An 18,924-nucleotide genomic window follows, 5' to 3' on the forward strand; every position below is an offset into this window, starting at 1 on the left:
CAACGTAAATACCGCCACCCACCTTGAGAGATGAGTTCTAAGTCTCCGTTTTTACAGTAGTACAACAGCTGGTACACTTACTACTGCTCTTAACTACTTACTACTCCGTGACAGAAATAGACAAAGTGGTTGTACCTACCTATACCTATAAGAGGGAAAATGTATTTTTGATATCCGTCCTAATGTTACGGCTTGCTCAGCAAAGGTCTCTTCCGGCAAGTGAGTATGCCAAATGCAGATCAATAACAGAAAGACATATTTTTACTAAATTGTCCGTAAGTCGGTTCAAGCTCTAGGCATACATATTGCTTATAATAGTATCGGTGCTTATATTAGAATGTTATTATCATAAATTGATTAATACACAGTAGATCTGTGTGCTTAGTGCAAGTTTTTTAACGTTCTAAATCGTGGAAAAGTTAACTCAGATTTGTATGGAGTTGGAATAGCCTCCCGTCGTTTTTCGCTAGGGGCGCTGTTCAAACTCCATACAAATCTGAGTTAACTTTTACGCGATCGAGAACTTTAAAAAAACTTGCACTAAGCACACTGGACGTGGTAGTCATTCGGATAATGCCGCCAAGTTACGGCCACCTCATGGTGCAAATAAAAATTGGTTTAAAACATTGCCTCGATCATGGTCACACTAATCCTTAGAGGCTGTAACCCGAGATTGTTTTCGCAAGTAGGGACGCGTGCGCGATGTTTGACCTCCGCATTAGACCTTGGAAGTTCATGCATCACTCATAAACGTACACACATACAAGCTTTTATGAAGGTTTTTCAATTTTTCACGGCGTTTTTTCTGTTTGTTTTTATTTCCTTTTTTTTATTGACGGAAACACGGCTCTTTCGTGAATTTAAATGGTGTTGTTCTCCGTCAATGTATTCGTGACGTGCCAATATTGTTGGAAGCGTCACCAAAAAAAAAAAGCGCTCTCCAAAACATTTCAGCGCTTACTAAACCCGAATAAAGTGATCAAAATTCATAATTTAATTACCATCGCTTAAAAGGATCGCGCTGTATTTCTTAACGCGCCGCTCCTCCGCGTCCATATAAAATTAACAATACTCGAAGACTAATTTATATTCAGACGTTCCAATCAATAAACTATCAGTAGGCCCATCACGGATATTTACAGCGTGCAATAAAAGGCAGGTTTACGCATACCATCGAGTGTCACGCCATTAGTGCAAAGAACGATTGCTAAATGTAATGTCTGTGTTGATTGTGAGCCTCGTGTGGCCGTCGGGAATTCACGCGAACACGTTTTTGACATCAATTATGACATAATAATATCATTGTCTGTTGTTTCAATATATGTTTAGATCGAATAAAAGAACCTTAAATTTTTTTTTTGAGATGGAATCTTTAGTTTGGTATTTAAAAAAAAAATGTAACGTTTTTTTATTCGATTCTAGAATGGCAACGGGGTCTATTGAATAGTCCTATTGAATGCCAGCGTATGCTGTTCGGATGGCACGCGAATTCTTGGAAATCACGATTCCCATCCACCGCCACAAAGATGCCAGTTTTTTTTTTCTATTTCTCACGAGGGTGTTCGACGGTCGGGTTTTTTTTTCGTCGCATTCCGGGGATGTTTCCGTTACGATGGTTGTAGGTAGACGAGGTATTTTTTTTTTGTGTTTTCGTTTTTGATCGAGCTTACGACGAACGAAGTCGAACGTTTTTCTGAATTCGCTAATCCAATTTAAATTATTTCAGCGAAGAAGTTCGCATAAAAGAGAATCGAATAAAGTTTTTGGCTTCCCAAAAATTAAAATATTTCTTATTTATGAACAATCGTTTGAAGTACGCAGCAGATACTTTAAAATATAATAGAATAAACTACTAGGTTAAAATTAATTATGAGCATAAAAACTTGGGTATAAAAACGTATTTTGTAATAGTTCACTAACCTATCTGCTTTCATCGCTATCGTATCGCGTCGTAAATTAATATAATTTAATACTGCCTGACCAAGGTACGACTTTGATACTATTCTACAATTTGTGAATAACTTTTCGAGTCAATATTGGAATTACAGTTTGACTGTCTACTTACAACTACTAAATAATTGACGTAGCACGGAAGCATGAAAATAAACCAAATAATAAGTCGCACTGCTACCAAATATATTAGTAAAAAAAGTAAAAAGACAAAATAAAAATAAAAATCGTATTATAAATGCCGTATCTACAGTGAAGTGCGTCTGTGGTGCATTCCGCGCCCGTAACACCGGGAGCAGTCGGACCCAATAATAAGAATATGAGCGTAAAAAACGAATACGTCAAACAGCGAGATTCGTTCTCCGCGTACCCCTCGATCCCCAGACCCGGCACAGGGCTGGTACAGATACATAATCACACTTTGGTTTTTTTTCTCTACTTATCTTAGTAACCTTGAGGCGTTTTGTGTAGGCGAGCTGACGGAAGTTAGCCTGGCGAATTTGCTAACAAGGGTAATACTTCGCTGAATCTACCATAAGATCGAAATTGCGACCCACTAAGACGGTCCGGCAAGAAACTCAGTGGGCTGTGTCTGTGAGATTCACACTAGGACTTGTAAAATGATGACTTTTTGAGGACTTAACATCTGAGTCCTCTAGAGAGACTAAACATGCGGGGTTTCAAGCCCTTAAACGAAAATACAGGAAATTAATTTTCGTAAACCGTTAATCTACAGTATCAGTTGATTTTTTAGTGCCGTGCAATTCGTGCATTGCTGAAGGCAACATATTATTATGTTTTTCAGTAATTGTGTTAGGAATTGATAGCACTGCAACTTAATTTCGCTTCCAATACGGTTCTCTTGTCCAGTACCTTTCAAAACTATGTCCGCTCTTTAGAATTTACCTATCTATATTTTATTCGTCAACTGATTTGAATGAAATAAACATTCGGCTTCAGTCATAAACGAGCTGCGAATCTCGCATCGTGTTTTATCTCTTTCGGTCCCGTTTAAAGTTAACTGTCAATGAAGAAGACAGCCGCCTAGCCGTAACTTTTCTATGTCCCATTATGTTTATTAATAAGGCTGTAACCGTTAAGCTTATCGTAATATATCATTGAGAACGATACTCTAATTGGCCAAGCTTTAGAAAGATTAATGCGGAGAAACGCACGAAAAACAGACAAAAAACGTACCTTGACGATTTTATTGTTATGCTAATAAATATCGATAAATATTCAACGAAATAATTGTGGCTCGTTTTCTTTGTGGTATTTAATTTGTTTAATTTAACTGAATTCAGTTCGGGAAAGTATGTGAATATCATTAGCTTTCAAGTCAAAGCTCGAAGATATCAATATTTTTTCTGTAAAAAATATGAATATTTGTTGACACAGATTATTAAGCACAGTCGAAAATTCTGTGTAGTGGCAGCCCTCGATTCTGTCATAACGTTTTTTACAACTTATTTCTTTTCTCTCTGGAAGGATAATCGCGTGTAACGCTACACTGCTTTCGAGACGTACGTACATATTAATATATGTATATTTTGTGTGTAATAAATAATTTAATTTCATATAGAATTTGATTGAGAAGATAGGGGGCACCAAAATTCTTAACAATTTGAATGAAATACCTACCACATATGGATTGTTCTTCAGCTTTCACGAGCTGTGTAGACATTTTTAAAACTATTTTTACGGTTAAATCCCGCGTTTTTGTTATGGACGATTTAAATACTCTAAAGTTTTAATCATATAAAATGAAACCGTAAAATGACTTTTTATTATACGCATAAACATATTTATTATTAATACTCGTTCAGTCATAAGTATTGATTTCCAGTAAAGGGTAGAATATACTTTAAAATTGTAGAATAAAATTTATAACAATGAGATTGTAACAACAAATGAGGTTTAAAATTGGTTTAAAAACTCCTAAAGTATGCTTACTTGTGTGGTAATATAATAAAATACGATACGAATTTTCGACCTTGTACATGACGCGTTAATTAGCCCAATACTCTAGCCTTCTGCCTGTCAGCATAGAGTCCCTTAGTTCGCATCCTCGCATGGTTCCACAGACCGTGCGCTTTTCATAGCCACTGTCTTCTAAGAACATGCAAGAAAAACATTTCCATTTCTCCAATTTCGGTTATTTCTGCTATAGATATAATCACAGAGGAATGTTAGTTACACTTTTGTTTTGATGATCGTTTGGAGACATGGAAGTTTTTTTCTTTTTGTGTTTTTTTTATATTTATTTTCTCCTGATTGAGGTTTATTGAAGAAAATTTAAACTATTTTATCTACGCCATCAGTTTTTGCGTGTAGTTTGTGTCACTTTATCTTAGCTCTTATGAAGTTTTTGCATACGGCTTTATCTCGCGTTTATTATTATAATTCTAACTAATATTATTTTAATTTCATTTTCATTGTAATTATTTCTGACGTTTGGAATTCTCACAGTTTATTGGGCACAAATGACAGTAGTCTACGACTTTGCGTATATTACGAAGACATGAGCTGAATATTCAACGGTAGACAGCGGCTTGGCTCTGTCCCTGGTATTGCTAAAGTCCATGGGCGACGGTAACCACTCACCATCAGATGGGCCGTATGCTCGTCTGCCTATAAGGGCAATAAAAAACAAAAAAGAATTATGAGGTATACCTATCTACTCTTCAATAAAAACTGGATAGGTGGCTATCGGTAAATTGACAGCGCTGGTGTTTCCCAGTAACTAACGTTCTCGTTATGAACATTTTGGATACCATTACATATTTTAAGTAAAAACCAGTCGTATATTTTTGTTAGAAGCTTAAAGAATTTTCATTGTTTTTTTTATATTCCTTGAAACGTCCCTCTGTTACACACAATTTGATTTTAGACGCTCTTCTATATATTTATTTAAATATTTCTTCTATCATTCATTTTTGGAGGTTTTCTCCCATCAGCTTAAGACCTGTCTATTGACACTTCATACTTCAATCTTTTTCATGTTACGCGTGTATTTTATGTCATAAAGTTTTTGATATAGCGTTGTTGATTAATTAAATTCCAAATATTATTAAAGGCTTTATGGAAGTTAGCTGTTTACTCGCTTTCTCGTACTTAATATCAAAACTAAAACAGTATGTTTGAGAAAACGTCTGGGCTTATTCAATATCTACTTTCTTCTTCTTTTTCTCCACCTTATCCCACTAGGTGGGGTCGGCACAGCTAATTTTTCTCTTCCATTCTCTTCTATCAGCCGTCATCTCAACTCACTCCTCTCTCTCTCATATCGTCATTCACACACTGCATCCATGTCTTCTTCGGTCGACCTCTTCCCCCTCTGCTACTACTTCAATATCTACTTTGTTTTAAGTTAATAAAAGAAGCGTCTAAAAACGGCGTCAAGCATAAACTAACATTTTGAACGTCAAATGTACGTGTTTAATTTTGTATTAATTATATCCACGTTGATATCAAATATATATTATTGGTATTTGCTTAATTTAAATTTAAGGTAAGCAAAGCAAGTAATAGTGTAAAGATTTTCATTTAGAAATTGTATTGTACGTATTGTGATTGTAAATGTGGTTTAATCAAATTCTAAGAAGTTACTACTTTTATTAAGTCTATGTTCTGTAATATTCCATAATTTCTCCGCTCTTCTTTGACATTATCGAATAATCTAATTATATATGTACATAAATACATATTGTATTTTTGGCTTGAGGATTGTCCGTCGTGGTGGTAAGTTACCGTAATTTTGTTATGTTGGCGTCTGGGGCCTCGCTTCTTGTTTGAGATTGCTCTCGGAGGGGCCCGTGGAACGAACACAGACTACATAGTCAAAAAGACACGTCAAAAGAATAATATTTTATGAAAATACGCAGTGAGTTCCATATATCGATACAAAATGACAGTAATCAATTTAATGTAGACAGTGTCACAATAGTTCAGATTGAATCTTTAAAAAAATAACCACGCGTACAATAAGAAGCATCCGTGAACGACAGTGAAATACGTTAAAATATTCAATGTTATCTCTGATGTACGCAGCGAATGAGAAATTGAATGTTTCGAATTACTATTCATTGTTATTATAATCAAAAGAATCAATTTCGTTATTATTGAGCAACAATAGCGGGACAGTCGATTGGGCGGTCTGTGGTCATCGCGGCGAAGGGACGGCAGGCGTGAGGCTGAAGGCATCTCAGGAATTTTAATCGCATCCAAGCCCCCGCCCGGTGCCCGACGGCCGAAAGCAATAAAAACAAAACGGTCAGCCTCGGGCAGCTTCGATTTTTCGGATATGAACTGACGTTATCTGTCCGGCCTCGACCTTCAGGCCTTTTGTCCAAACTCACGGTACATCCTACTTGTATACTGTCATGTTAAAATTAAAACTTAAAAAAAAATAGAATGTGAAAACGTTGTATAGTCTGTAAGACGTAAATGTCATAAGAGAATGTACAGATAAAAAATACGACGAATTTCACTACGGCAGACGTTTATTGTGTCTGCAATAAAACTTGAATCGGTGTTACGCAATTGATTAGAATTAATTTTAAACAGTAGTGGAGTTTTTTTTTATTAGGTACAACTTATATGCGCTGCTTAGTTTTGGTTGCCTTACAGCAGATAGTCAACGAAAAGAAAAAGAAGTAAAATTAGTTCCGTACCAGCGGGTGTAAGTAGGACGGCTGTTTGTACGCTCATGCTGAAGTAAGAAAGAGATAGATGTTTCGTAGAGTGAGTAGAGCAACAACCGGTCCAAGGGAGGCAGATGCTCTCTAAAAACCCCTCGGCAACCTTCAGATTCCAACAAGAAAATAAATAGGAATTACCACAATTAAACCAATATGTACTTATTCGAGAAATACTACATATGTTTTGGTAAAATGAGACACTCGTTAGTTCAATACTACACGTTCAATAGACTTTCTTAGCTTCTGTTCCAAATATATCTCTATAGGTATACTCCAAGGTTAAATTTCTAAACATTTTATTTAAAGAAACACAAGTTCGTTAGTCTGTTCTATTTAGTTAAACATCTTCAAAACTGTCTGGCCTGCCCGTAATAATGATGACCACCAGATCTTTTCTGTGTCAGCAACATTGAAATTGTTGCGAAAGTTTCCAACATAAGATTTAAACAATAAGATTCGAATTCCTTCGCTATTGTGTTTCTGTTTAAAACCTACTTATTGTCCGTTCGGATACATTATCCGCGTTATTTTCGTAATTACCTGAAGTTTTAACTGGTATTCGTTAGCAAAAAACACATGGTGCTATTAGTCGTAAATACGGCACGATGGAATGTGGGCGACGAGCCAAATTACCTGTCTGTACACCATCAACTCGTTAACTCTCAACTTTATGAATTAAATTACTTATTCGGAATTTCTTAGTTACACACACACACACACGTTAACATTATTATTCTTAATTTTGTATACAATACGTAAAGTATTGTAAATGCATGTCGAATGCGAAGTTATTTACGTGAATTCCTTTACAACCAATGTTTGCTTAGCTGGTTTCGGAATAATTGTGTCCGTGCTTTTGTTCGTTTAATTTAATTATTTCGCGAAATGTTTTTTTTATGTAATTGATTACATTCCAACTGACGTGATAGTTAGTGTCTATTGAAATTCAAATGCGTATATAAAAGTTATACGGTTCGTAAAAAACTGGTCGGAAGCTAACCATAATGCTGCTTCTCATACCTCGCGTGAGAATAATAATTGTAATTGGTCTAACCTAAACTAGACTGTGTTCAGACAATTATAAGCAATGATTTATGATATTTTTAATGTTGCCCGAGGATTAATGTGGGTTTTTGCATCGGATCATCTCTCATGCGGGCTGTAGCCATGACTCGGGTGAACGGGATTGCAAATGAATTTAAAGGAATTCCGAATCAAAAATACGTGCGTTTACCTGCAACGCCGCGCATCCGCCAGATGTGCTAGTATCTCAGTGCTCTTCGACGTTTACGGTTTGGAATATAAGCCCAAAAAATGTGCACGAGAGTTATGTATAAAAACTGAGAAAATCGCGCTATAACACGTAGGTACCGAAGCATGTGAAATCGTTTAGTTTTTTTACATTCTGATAAGGGTTGTCCACGTTATAGGCTTCTTTGCTTGCAGAATCCAACCGTGTTACTACCGCTTTTTCGAAGTCCGATTACATAAATTGCGTTAGATTTACGAATCGAGTTCTCATTATTGAAGTTGATAAAATTTTAGGTGTAATTTTGGGATAATTTAGCATGCAAAAAGCAAAGGCTGGTTTCCCGGAGTGTCCGTTACAGTGATAGGCGCACCGACACTTCGGCGGGCTGCATGTTTCGATCCGACGAAGCTATTACGACAGATGGCCGCGGCCCGGGAGGCGGGACCCCGGCCCTTCGGAGAGTTCGACCTCCGAAATGCGCCCGAGATTGCATTCTTTCGGCGGCGCGGGCGCATTCCACCGCGCGCCATCCGAGCTCCGCGCGCCCGCGCCAGTCGACGCGCGCCCTTTTGGGGGTTAAGATGTGTCCATTGCGGCGGGCTCTCACAATGTGGTCCCAGCCTCCTCCCCCCGAACCCAAGATGGAATCGACATTTAGAGCTCGTGCCTCCACGACTGACGGACACAACTGGTGCCGCGGCTGCTTCGGCGGTCGTCAGATAGCGCGGATGGTTCGCGAGCCTCTCGAGTACGGCGTTCGGGTCGATCCTACATCTTCGCGCCCGCCGGGTCTGTGCGTCCGGGATGAACCTCAGTATCAAAACTTGGAAGAGTTGCGGAAGCGTCCCGAGTACGCTAATCTAGACGAGATCAGCCGCGAGTTCGGTTACAGACTATGCCCCGAAGGACAGAATTTAGAGGACGAAGCTATTTACGAAAATATATTGTCAGTGCGCCAGATTCGTTCCGCGGAAGTGCGCTTAGTGCCGGTGTCCGAGGTGGCGTATTATGAGGGTCAAGGTTACGTCGCGACGCAGGTGCTGAGCAGGAACGGGACGTTTCCGCAATGTCCTCCGCACACTTGGAGTCGACTGCAGAACGCTTGCAGACCGACCGGCTCCTTACGACTTTTCACAGTAAATGCTAATTTTTATTCTTAATTACCGTTATTAAAATTATATTTTGAACGAAAAAAAATCACGGGATTCGTTCCCATAAATTGAATACAATGAGAAATAAAATTTAATAATTATCTTTTTTGAATACGATATTCGACCGTAAATGATGTACGTAGGTAGGTAATCAGTTTTTACACGAATTCCATTGCAAAGTCATTGCCCAACACATATTTTTATGTTCGCAAAAAAGACGTTGGAATTTTTCTGTAATGACTCTGTTGGTAGTGACTTGATGTATTTCATTCGGACGTGTTATTTGCGATCGTTTGGAGATTTGAATGAAACGTGTTGATTGAAATCGATTTTGAACTACATAGGTGTAATCTATAGGTAATTTTCGCTCGGGAATTAAGAAATAAATTTTAATCGATTCCAATTAATTTAGTATTAATGAACGACTACATTTTTGAAAACCATAACGGCTTTTAATTGGCTTTTAAATAGGTTAAGTTTAATTTTACATTTCTTTCAATCGTAATACAATTGGGACTTTGATGTCTCACGTATGTGGTAGTAATCATGCATGGTCCATGGGCTCCGGTAACCGTTTCACACAAGGACGCAGTATCGAATTCTCGCTCTCAAGGGACAACCGAAAAGGTTAAAATGGATAACAATAAAAAGAACTTCACTAATTAATCATTAAACATGTAATTTGTAATATATAAAACCTGCTACTGGAAGTTTCTGGAAGCTTAATCTGTACAATGTAAATTCCGAGACTAAAATGTAAAAAAGTCATAAGTGTAATTTGAATCTCTCCATTGTCCACAGGCTAAGAAAGAGATGTACGATGTAAAGAAACAAAGGCTTTGCCTAGCTCAAGATGAATATAAACACCTCAACAATGCTCTGTCCACCCTCGCTGCCTCAAGAACTAGTCGTAAGTGTATTTTGGTCAAATATAAATACAGATTTCTTGTAAATTCTCGTATATTCCTTTATGGATTTTGAGACAACCTCTTTAAGTACCTATCTAGGATTACACTAAGGACTTGTTGAAATTTCACCCGTAAAGTTAAGGTGAAGTTTCATCAGAAAATCGAACCATCTAATCAATCATAAAATAATTCAAAATTAACTTCATCACAGATATTGGCACATTGGTACGTGTTTTTGTTTAATCATTTATATATTTAACTGTATCCGAAATGACTAAATATGCGGACATATGCGGAAAAAAAATCACTATTTTTGTTTTTTTTTTTTACTTATTCACATGTTTTCAATAACAAAGTAACAAATCGCAATAAAGAATAAACTAAATTCATGTTTTTTGTACTTTAAAAAGTTCATCCCTGAAGAGGTTAGATAATTTTTAAAAGATATACACAGCTAGTTATATTAAACAGGTATTTTATCGTAATTCAACTCGGATAGATGAAGATCCGGCCTAAGAAGCAACGTTTCACGTTTTGGATCCGTTGGCACAACAATTTGAGAGCCGTCGCTTATCTAGAATCACTCTATGTTTTATGCCTATTTTACCGTACACACTGAAATTTATAGAATCTTTACGGAATATGAATTCATTATATTAGTAAAGTTATCGCAATATATGTCGGCCGACATACATAGGCATAGACAACAGAGCTTAGTACCTCGTCAGGTTTGAGCCCCGTCAGCTCACCTACTAGTTAAGGTTACGCTGGTATAGCATCTCAAGGCATAGGTAGAAAAAAAAAATTACTTAGTACCATTTTTAGGTTCGTTTATAAACATATTTTCTTCTTTCTCGCTTTGTTTAGTAGACATTGAGGGGCTATTGAATTTTAAAAAAAAATTGGAAATAAGTGGGCCGTTTTTCTTTGTCAATATCGTACCTACTTTACGATCGTATTTCGATCACTGGGCGAACTTTACTTTGTACGAATGCACTAGAAATATACCTACTAATATAATTACTAATTTGTATGAAAATTCACAATTTAGAAGAACACTGAATATAAATTTTGTATTTCGTATAAGAAAAGGCGTGTCCGATAATGGTCCGTTATATGAATTTCCTATAAAATAATTTAATAGGCCCCTTATTGCATTCACAATAATGAATAGGGTAGCCCATAATATGCAGCACGCCCTGACAGCACTATAGAAACACGATTATAAATTGTAATCAATATTAAATAATCTAACGCTAGTGTACAGTCGACTTGCGGTATGTGGATAAATTGTAAATAATTTTGCAAAACGTTCAAGCTAGTCTGGTTAGTCGAGGTACTTTGATAAAACTCGCTATAACATAGCTACTATTGAATTAAAATAATTAGAAATATTTACTAAAAATTTTAGATTTGATGAGTTGTTATATTTTGACATTTGCAAGCGCCGATCACGGCATTAGTAGTCAGTGTCAAGTCATCGTAACAGCCTGGCCACGGGACATTCGCCGATACGAATATTCGCGCGGCGCGAACGGCGAAGCGTCTAGCGACTAAAATAAGCGCATAGAAATGTACCTAACAAGCCACGCGCACCGGCGACCGGCGAAGCGACCGGCGAAATGTACCGAGCGAATCGCGCGATGCGGCGGGCGAGCAAAACAAATGCATGAATACGGACGGCGCGAGCCACGGAGTCGAGCGGTAGTCGCGGCGAATAGTACAGTGATTAAATGAGTTTAGTTGTTTTCGCCGCGAAAAATTAAAGCCGAAATTTTTATATTTTTTATTTATTTTTTATTTTATATTTTTAAAGTCGTCGTGGCCTAACGGACGTCCGGTGCAATCGTGTTGAGCGATGCACCGGTGTTCGAATATCAGGCGGGTACCAATTTTTGTAATGAAATACGTACTCAACAAATGTTCACGATTGATTTCCACGGTGAAGGAATAACATCGTGTAATAAAAATGAAATCCTCAAAATTATAATTTGCGTAATTACTGGTGGTAGGACCTCTTGTGAGTCCACACGGGTGGGTACTACCACCCTGCCTATTTCTGCCGTGAAGTAGTAATGCGTTTCGGTTTGAAGGGTGAGGCAGCCATTATAACTATACTTGAGACCTTAGAACTTATATCTCAAGGTGGGTGGCGCATTTACGTTGTGGATGTCTATGGGCTCCAGTAACCACTTAACACAAGGTGGGCTGTGAGCTCGTCCACCCATCTAAGCAATAAAAAAAAATTGCTGAAATACTAGCTAGACCAGCTATTTGGAAGTCTAGCCACCCAAAGTATTTCACGTACTTCTTGTGGAATTCTCCATCTATATGTATACTCCGATTCTTAATCAAATCATGTACTTCACAATATTTTCCAAATAATAGGTCCTGAACCAAAAAACTATTAATTTGTAACCAATATCGAGATAATTTCGATATAGACATTTCGCTGTCGGACTTCCTTACTAGTCGCGGCGGCGAACGTGAGTACCCGTGGCCTGCAAACGGTGCTGCGCGAATGGTCGCCTCGTCCACCGCTTCGCTGTTCGCACCGCCGATCCCCGTGGCCAGGCCGTAAGGTGGGAAATATGCTGGCCTGCATACAACGGCAATAAAAAATATTCTTGGTTTGTCATTATTTTATTAGGGTGTCATTGAGCGGATGCGACGCCGTGGAGAGAATATGCAATGAATCATCAAAGATTGTGATGAAATCTGCTAATTTTCATTGGATCCGTTGTACTTATCTCGTGCCTTCGTACCTACAGTTTGTTCATCAACCACCTCAATGACAACAACGTCAACGACTTCCCGACACGACCCCGAGCTGCTTCGCTCAGAAGTGACACAGGCTAGAGGCCGCGTCGCTCAACTAAGGAAAGAGTTGAGGCAGGCTCGAGCAGAAGTAGCTAGTGCAAGACGAGGCGTCGATACATTGGCTGAGTTAGTATTTGGAACGTTTTAAGAAATATGGTGGATTGTAAACCTTGTAAATCTGATTATTTGATAAAAACTTGTATTTCAGGGTCGAGCAAAAACTTAGCGCACAACAAGGTTGCTACAACATAACCGAAGCTCAGGCTATAATGACTGAGCTAAAGAACGTACAAAAATCATTAACCTCCGGTGAAAAGGAGAAAGCAGACTTAATGCAGTCTCTGGCAAAATTAAAAGACGATCTGACGAGACTACAACTGGGAGATGCATCGCCAGACTTATCTTCCACCTTGAGTTTCCCTCAAGAGAAACTAAGCACCGCATCGCAAACTGATCTGTGTGCCGATTTAGTGCCTATAGGTACGAGATTAGCTGAAATGGCGCGGGTTCGCCTCCAGTACGACGAAGCTAGGAAAAGGATACAACAAATCCAACAACAGCTGGCGGATTTGGAGGACAAAGTCCAACCAGGACAAGCGGAATCAGACAAGGACCGTTTGTTGCTATTCCAAGAGAAGGAACAATTGCTACGGGAGTTAAGAAGCATCACGCCGAGAACGAGATCGAAGCAAGAGATGAGCGACATACAATCTGAATGCAAAAGGCTAGAGCAGGACTTGAAGAATGCCTTCGAGATGTCCAACAAGTGCATCGCGGACCGTTTGAGGCTACACGAAGAGAAGCAATTGTTGCTCCAACAATTGAAAGATGCGTTAACGTCAATGACGACTTTAGAAGGACAGTTGAAGACATTATCGGCGAGCACACTGTCGGTGTCTAGCAGTTCCAGTCTGGGATCGCTATCGACGGCGAGCAGCAAAGGATCTCTGAGTTCAGGGATCAGTTTCACGGACATATACGGCGGGCCGCAGATCGCGAGCTCGTTTCAAACTGACAAGCCTATCGATATGGTGGATCTACATCGGAGAGTCGAAAGGTGAGAACGATTTTATGTACCGATTGCAAAACAACTTTTTTTTTTTGTAATTTGTTGCTATGGCCCTCCTTGAAGTTAAGCGGTTGTATTGAGCTTGAGAGATTAGAATTGCGACTTACCAACCGTTGAAGAAGGAACGCAGATTTACACGAAAAAGAGGAGGGTTTGCATAAAATCCAAAAGTGGTAATTTAATAAAAAAATACTTTACTTCAGATTATTACGAGGCACCAGTTACAACGCGGACAGCGTAACTCCAGGCGCAAGCAGTTCGCCATCCCAGCCCTCTTTGTCGCCACGAAGCAGCTTGTCATCGGCCAGTCCACCACCACCACCGCCCTCTTACCACCAGGTGAACAAATTTTTTATCATTAGAATCACTCTCACATAGTATCAATTAAAATTTATCGATAGTATAATTAAAATCCAATATACTCCAATATATTTCCTTAGGTTTTGGCGAGTCGTATACATAATTAAAGCTACTGTTACAATTCAGTCTTAAACGTAATACATATTTGCAAAAGTCATAAAAAATAAAATGACAATGAAAACGTGAGATCAAACCCTAATAGTAGGCTAAAAGATAGTTTAGATCGGTATTGTGTAAAAAAAAACCATCAGGATCTATTTGTAGTATCGTCTTTTTATTAGTGTACTTGGGCAGACAAACAGTTTTAACAGTCCACAGAACGAGTACCCGATAATGTAGATGCATGAGGACTAAGTCACTTGTGTTAAATACCGAAATGTTGAGACTGGTCCAATCAACAAACTATGTTCCAGTAAAGTTCGGCTTGCATCTTTTTTTTATATAGCTTAGGTCGGTGGACGAGCTCACGGTCCACCCGGTATTAAGTGGTTACCGGAGCCTACAGACATCTACAACGTTAACGCTGACACCTACCTTGATATATGAGGTCTCAGTTTTTACAGTACAATGGCTGCCTCACCCTTCAAATCGAAACGCTTCACGGCAGAAATAGGCAGGGTGGTGGTACCTACCCGTGCGGACTCACAAGACGTCCTACCACTAGTAAAGATGTACTCGTGAAAAATCGACGCAAAAAATAACCAGTGTGTTTAGTGCGAGTTTTTTAACGTTCTCGATAGCGTAAAAGTTAGCTTATATTTGTATGGAATGGAATGTTCCAACTGCATACAAAATTGGCTTAACTTTTACGCTATCGAGATTTTTTTTATATTTATTGCTTAGATGGGTGGACGAGCTCACAGCCCACCTGGTGTTAAGTGGTTACTGGAGCCCATAGACATCTACAACGTAAATGCGCCACCCACTTTGAGATATAATTTCTAAAATCTCAGTATAGTTACAACGGCTGCTCTACTCTTCAGACCGAAACGCATTACTGTTTCACGGCAGAAATAGGCAGGGCGGTGGGTACCTACCCGCTCGGACTAACAAGAGGTCCTACCACCAGTACCGCTACGTTAAAAAACATTAAGAAACTCGCACTAAGCACACGGTACCGGCCACTTGTCGCGTTATCGGTACATATATATCTAACGCATGTCACTATATCGGATCCGTGCGAAACCCACGCCTCGGCTCGTGGCGCTGTCAGTTCGCTAACCAGACAGGCGTTCGCTTTCACGCGCGAGGTCACCGATGGACAGCTGGATAAGAATTAGGTTTTATTGTGCGCCTCCTTTAGGTCGAAAGACAGAGACGGCAGCAGCGAGAACTGGAAGAGAAACTGGCTGAAATGAGGATAGGCGTGGCCACCGGACTGGACGAAGTCACCGGCCTGGCTACAAGTGAGTGCTTCGTTGCTTAGAATCGAACGGTTTTTTGGGTTTGCGGAAGTTGACTTACGAACAGCTTAAAGATGAATTTTTTTTTATTGCTTAGATGGGTGGACGAGCTCACAGCCCACCTGGTGTTAAGTGGTTACTGGAGCTCATAGACATCTACAAGGTAAATGCGCCACCCACCTTGAGATATAAGTTCTAAGGTCTCAGTATAGTTACAAAGGCTATCCCACCCTTCAAACCGAAACGCATTACTGCTTCACGGCAGAAATAGGCGGGGTGGTGATACCTACCCGTGCGGACTCACAAGAGGTCCTACCACCAGTCACATATGGTTTTTTCATATACATGTAGTTTTGAGGCTAACCTACACCCATTTTATAATAATTCCAGTAATCTTCAATTGCTAATTAACACTAAAATATATCTCAAAAGTTAATATTTTAAATTTTACACTCCTTTAGAAAATAATCAGTTTTTTTCATTTCCTGAACTTTTTATATTTTCAGAGATGTGCCCTTTTCGAAATTGCATAATCAATTAATTTTGACCTTAAATATGTTCAGTTCCAGTACAACTCCAAGGTCCGGGTCGACCCTGTGAGCCGCTGTCTCCCATATCGGAGACCCCCCCGCCACCCCTGTCTCCAAGGACTCCCTCGTCTAGTGGTAAATAAACCAATATTCACTATTGCTTAATCTATTATATTAATACGTGAAGCAAAAACTTTGTATCCCTTTTTAAGAAAATTGCGAAGACGGAGGAATATGAAATTTCCCACACTTATAGAGAACATAGAGAAGGAGTGTAGAATGTTAATATTTTTTTTCATTATGCCTAAAAAAATCCATTAAATCAATAAAAGAAACATGACACACACTGCCATGTATTTGACACACACTTAAATACTCTTCGTTTATTGTCAAACTTTTGTTATTGTTTAAAGTCTGTGGTCAAATTGAGAATAGATTAATATTGTTTGTCTTTAATAGTACTGGCGAAATCTGTGATTATAGAAATATAATAAGTCTGATAATATTATAGAACCATAATAATGTTGAAGCTTATAATTTCAATTAACTATAGTCGAATTTCCACTACCAAGGGAACAACTAGTTTCATTTATTCCAGTAAACTTTCCAAAGCTTAGACGAAATCTATGTATGTAAAAATCGTCCCTTCCAATTTCTTAATAGCAAACAAAAAACTTTATTAACCATTAAAATTGATAAAGCATATATTTAGTATAAGGAATACTCGTTGACCAAAGTAGTGTCTAGTGAAGAAATAATGACGTCATAATACAAATTTCAACATTAATCGGGATATTGAAAAAAAAACGAAAAAAAAAAATTAAAATCGCTATTTGCGTATAGTTTTTTATAGTTTAGACGAACAAGCTCTGGACTTAGCTGGTGTTAGGTGGTCACTCACGTGTTCTAACCTTCGGTTCTGTAGTACCACGGCTGCCCTTCAAACCGGAGCATTTGACTGAAAAAACCCATAGACATAACCCACTGAGTTTCTCGCCGGATCTTCTCAGTGGGTCGCGTTTCCGATCCGGTGGTAGATTCTGCGAAGCACTGCTCTTCCTAGGGTTAATGTTAGCAACCACGTCAGGTTTGAGCTCCGTGAGCTCACCTATTTGTTAGGGTTACGCTGAAATGGCCTCTCAAAGCCGTCTGCTTAGGTTGGAATATCAGGCCACCACTAAACTAATAGCTTACTACTACGCAGGTACGAACACTAGATCAGTCTCGGCTGCGGTGAGCGACGAGTCAGTGGCGGGAGACTCGGGGGTGTTCGAAGCGGCGCAAGCGGCCACCGACGCTTCCAACGCCGGTAACATATACGACGACTTCTGATTCATTACACTCTTCATTGGTAGGCAGCGGCGCGACTCTGCCCCTTGTATTGCTGTTGTCCATGGGCGACGGTATCCACTCACCATCAGGTGGACCGTGCGCTCGTCTGCCTACTAGGGCGAAAAAATATATCTGTAGAATGTAAATTAAAATAATTTACGAAAGATTTAGGTAGTAATGTTTGTTTTTAAATATTTATTATTTAAATTTTGATATTCCGTCTCTATATTATCTTAACAATGCGTAAACGAAATGAATGATTTCTTTGCTTCGGGTTCTTTGCTTCGGGATCCCAATAGGCGAAGGTCGATGGATATATTCTTCGTGATCGATTTGTAATATATAAGTGTTAGTTGGAATACCACACTTTTCGCACCTTATGCACCAGATAAAATCTAATAAATAAATCGTGTTTACAGTGAACAGTGCACAAATTGAGATCAAATTGCGTTACTGTCCCGACGAGACTGCGTTGGAGATCGGCATACTGAGGGCTCGGAATCTGCACGCGCTCTTCATCGACATGGGAACCGAAGTGTGAGTGCAACACTAATTTAATTTAATTTAAACAAAATATTATTTGTAAATAATTATCTCGGTAGCAGTAACATAGCGAATAAGCAACATAACTTTTGAATTTATTATATTATACCAGTATGGATAGATGGATGTTATCAGTAGGTACATTAATGATTTGTTTAATAATTTAATATATTATCGAAATATAATTGATTTAAGTATTCACCATATCGGTTTAAGTTATTTTTATTATAAAACACAGATAAAATGTTTTCTGTGTAAACGAAAACAATACTTTTGTGTTACATATATAAGTCGTCTATTATCAAAGGTGGCAATCTGTGCATTTGGACAAAAAATGTTATTGATATGTCAATACAGATTGATTTGAATATAATCGTCTCCTTCAAAGAATACGGTTCAAAACCTGCATTAAATAAAGGTTAATACTTAACCTGTTATTTATCTAAGATGTCGTTCAGAAGAGTTTTGTGACTGCCAATGGAATACAAAGTCAATAATTCGTTTTTCTGATTTACCAATAATTGTCCAAAAGTCACATTGCCGGCTTTGATAATAGTCGACTCAAATGTAAAGCTCATAAATATAATCCTGTAATATTGTATACGCAGTGGCGTGAGAGGAGCGTTAGTGGTGGGCGGCGGCTGCGGCGTGGCGTTCGGCAGCGCGGCGTTGTCGTGGCGCGGCGCGACGCTGGCGTGGCGTCACGCGCAGCGCGTGCCGGTGGCGGGCGCGCGCGCGCTGCGGGCCGCCACGCTGCAGGTCAACCTCACCAGCGGCACCGAGTGTCTGGTAACTATAGCTGCAATCATATCGAGGACTAAAGACCATTTGATTTAAGCGTTATTTTTGCAACTTTACAAGAAAGCCATTTAAAGCTTAAAACTTGAAAAAATATTATAACAAAAA

The 18,924-nt window shown here is 38.9% G+C and overlaps 1 protein-coding gene across 3 annotated transcripts in view; it reads left to right on the forward strand.

Annotated features, from left to right (window-relative positions):
• Positions 1–18,924, forward strand: part of LOC101747103 (protein kibra) — an 89,285-nt gene that overhangs the window by 59,787 nt on the left and 10,574 nt on the right. For 2 of the 3 annotated variants that reach the window (XR_009974854.1, XM_012696093.4), the window contains exons 1-10: positions 8,391–9,038; positions 9,855–9,963; positions 12,733–12,907; positions 12,990–13,838; positions 14,054–14,189; positions 15,514–15,616; positions 16,177–16,278; positions 17,348–17,452; positions 17,895–18,012; positions 18,627–18,807. Coding sequence is in view for 2 of the 3 variants with exons in the window: in XM_012696093.4 (XP_012551547.2) it covers positions 8,484–9,038; positions 9,855–9,963; positions 12,733–12,907; positions 12,990–13,838; positions 14,054–14,189; positions 15,514–15,616; positions 16,177–16,278; positions 17,348–17,452; positions 17,895–18,012; positions 18,627–18,807 (2,433 nt within the window). In the remaining variant the exon portion in view is untranslated. Of the gene's footprint in view, positions 1–8,390; positions 9,039–9,854; positions 9,964–12,732; positions 12,908–12,989; positions 13,839–14,053; positions 14,190–15,513; positions 15,617–16,176; positions 16,279–17,347; positions 17,453–17,894; positions 18,013–18,626; positions 18,808–18,924 lie in introns of those variants that run through there. The other variant, XM_004922644.5, reaches the window with a different exon arrangement.

The sequence above is a fragment of the Bombyx mori genome, chromosome 14 (genome assembly GCF_030269925.1).
Source record: "Bombyx mori chromosome 14, ASM3026992v2".
NCBI lineage: Eukaryota > Metazoa > Arthropoda > Insecta > Lepidoptera > Bombycidae > Bombyx > Bombyx mori.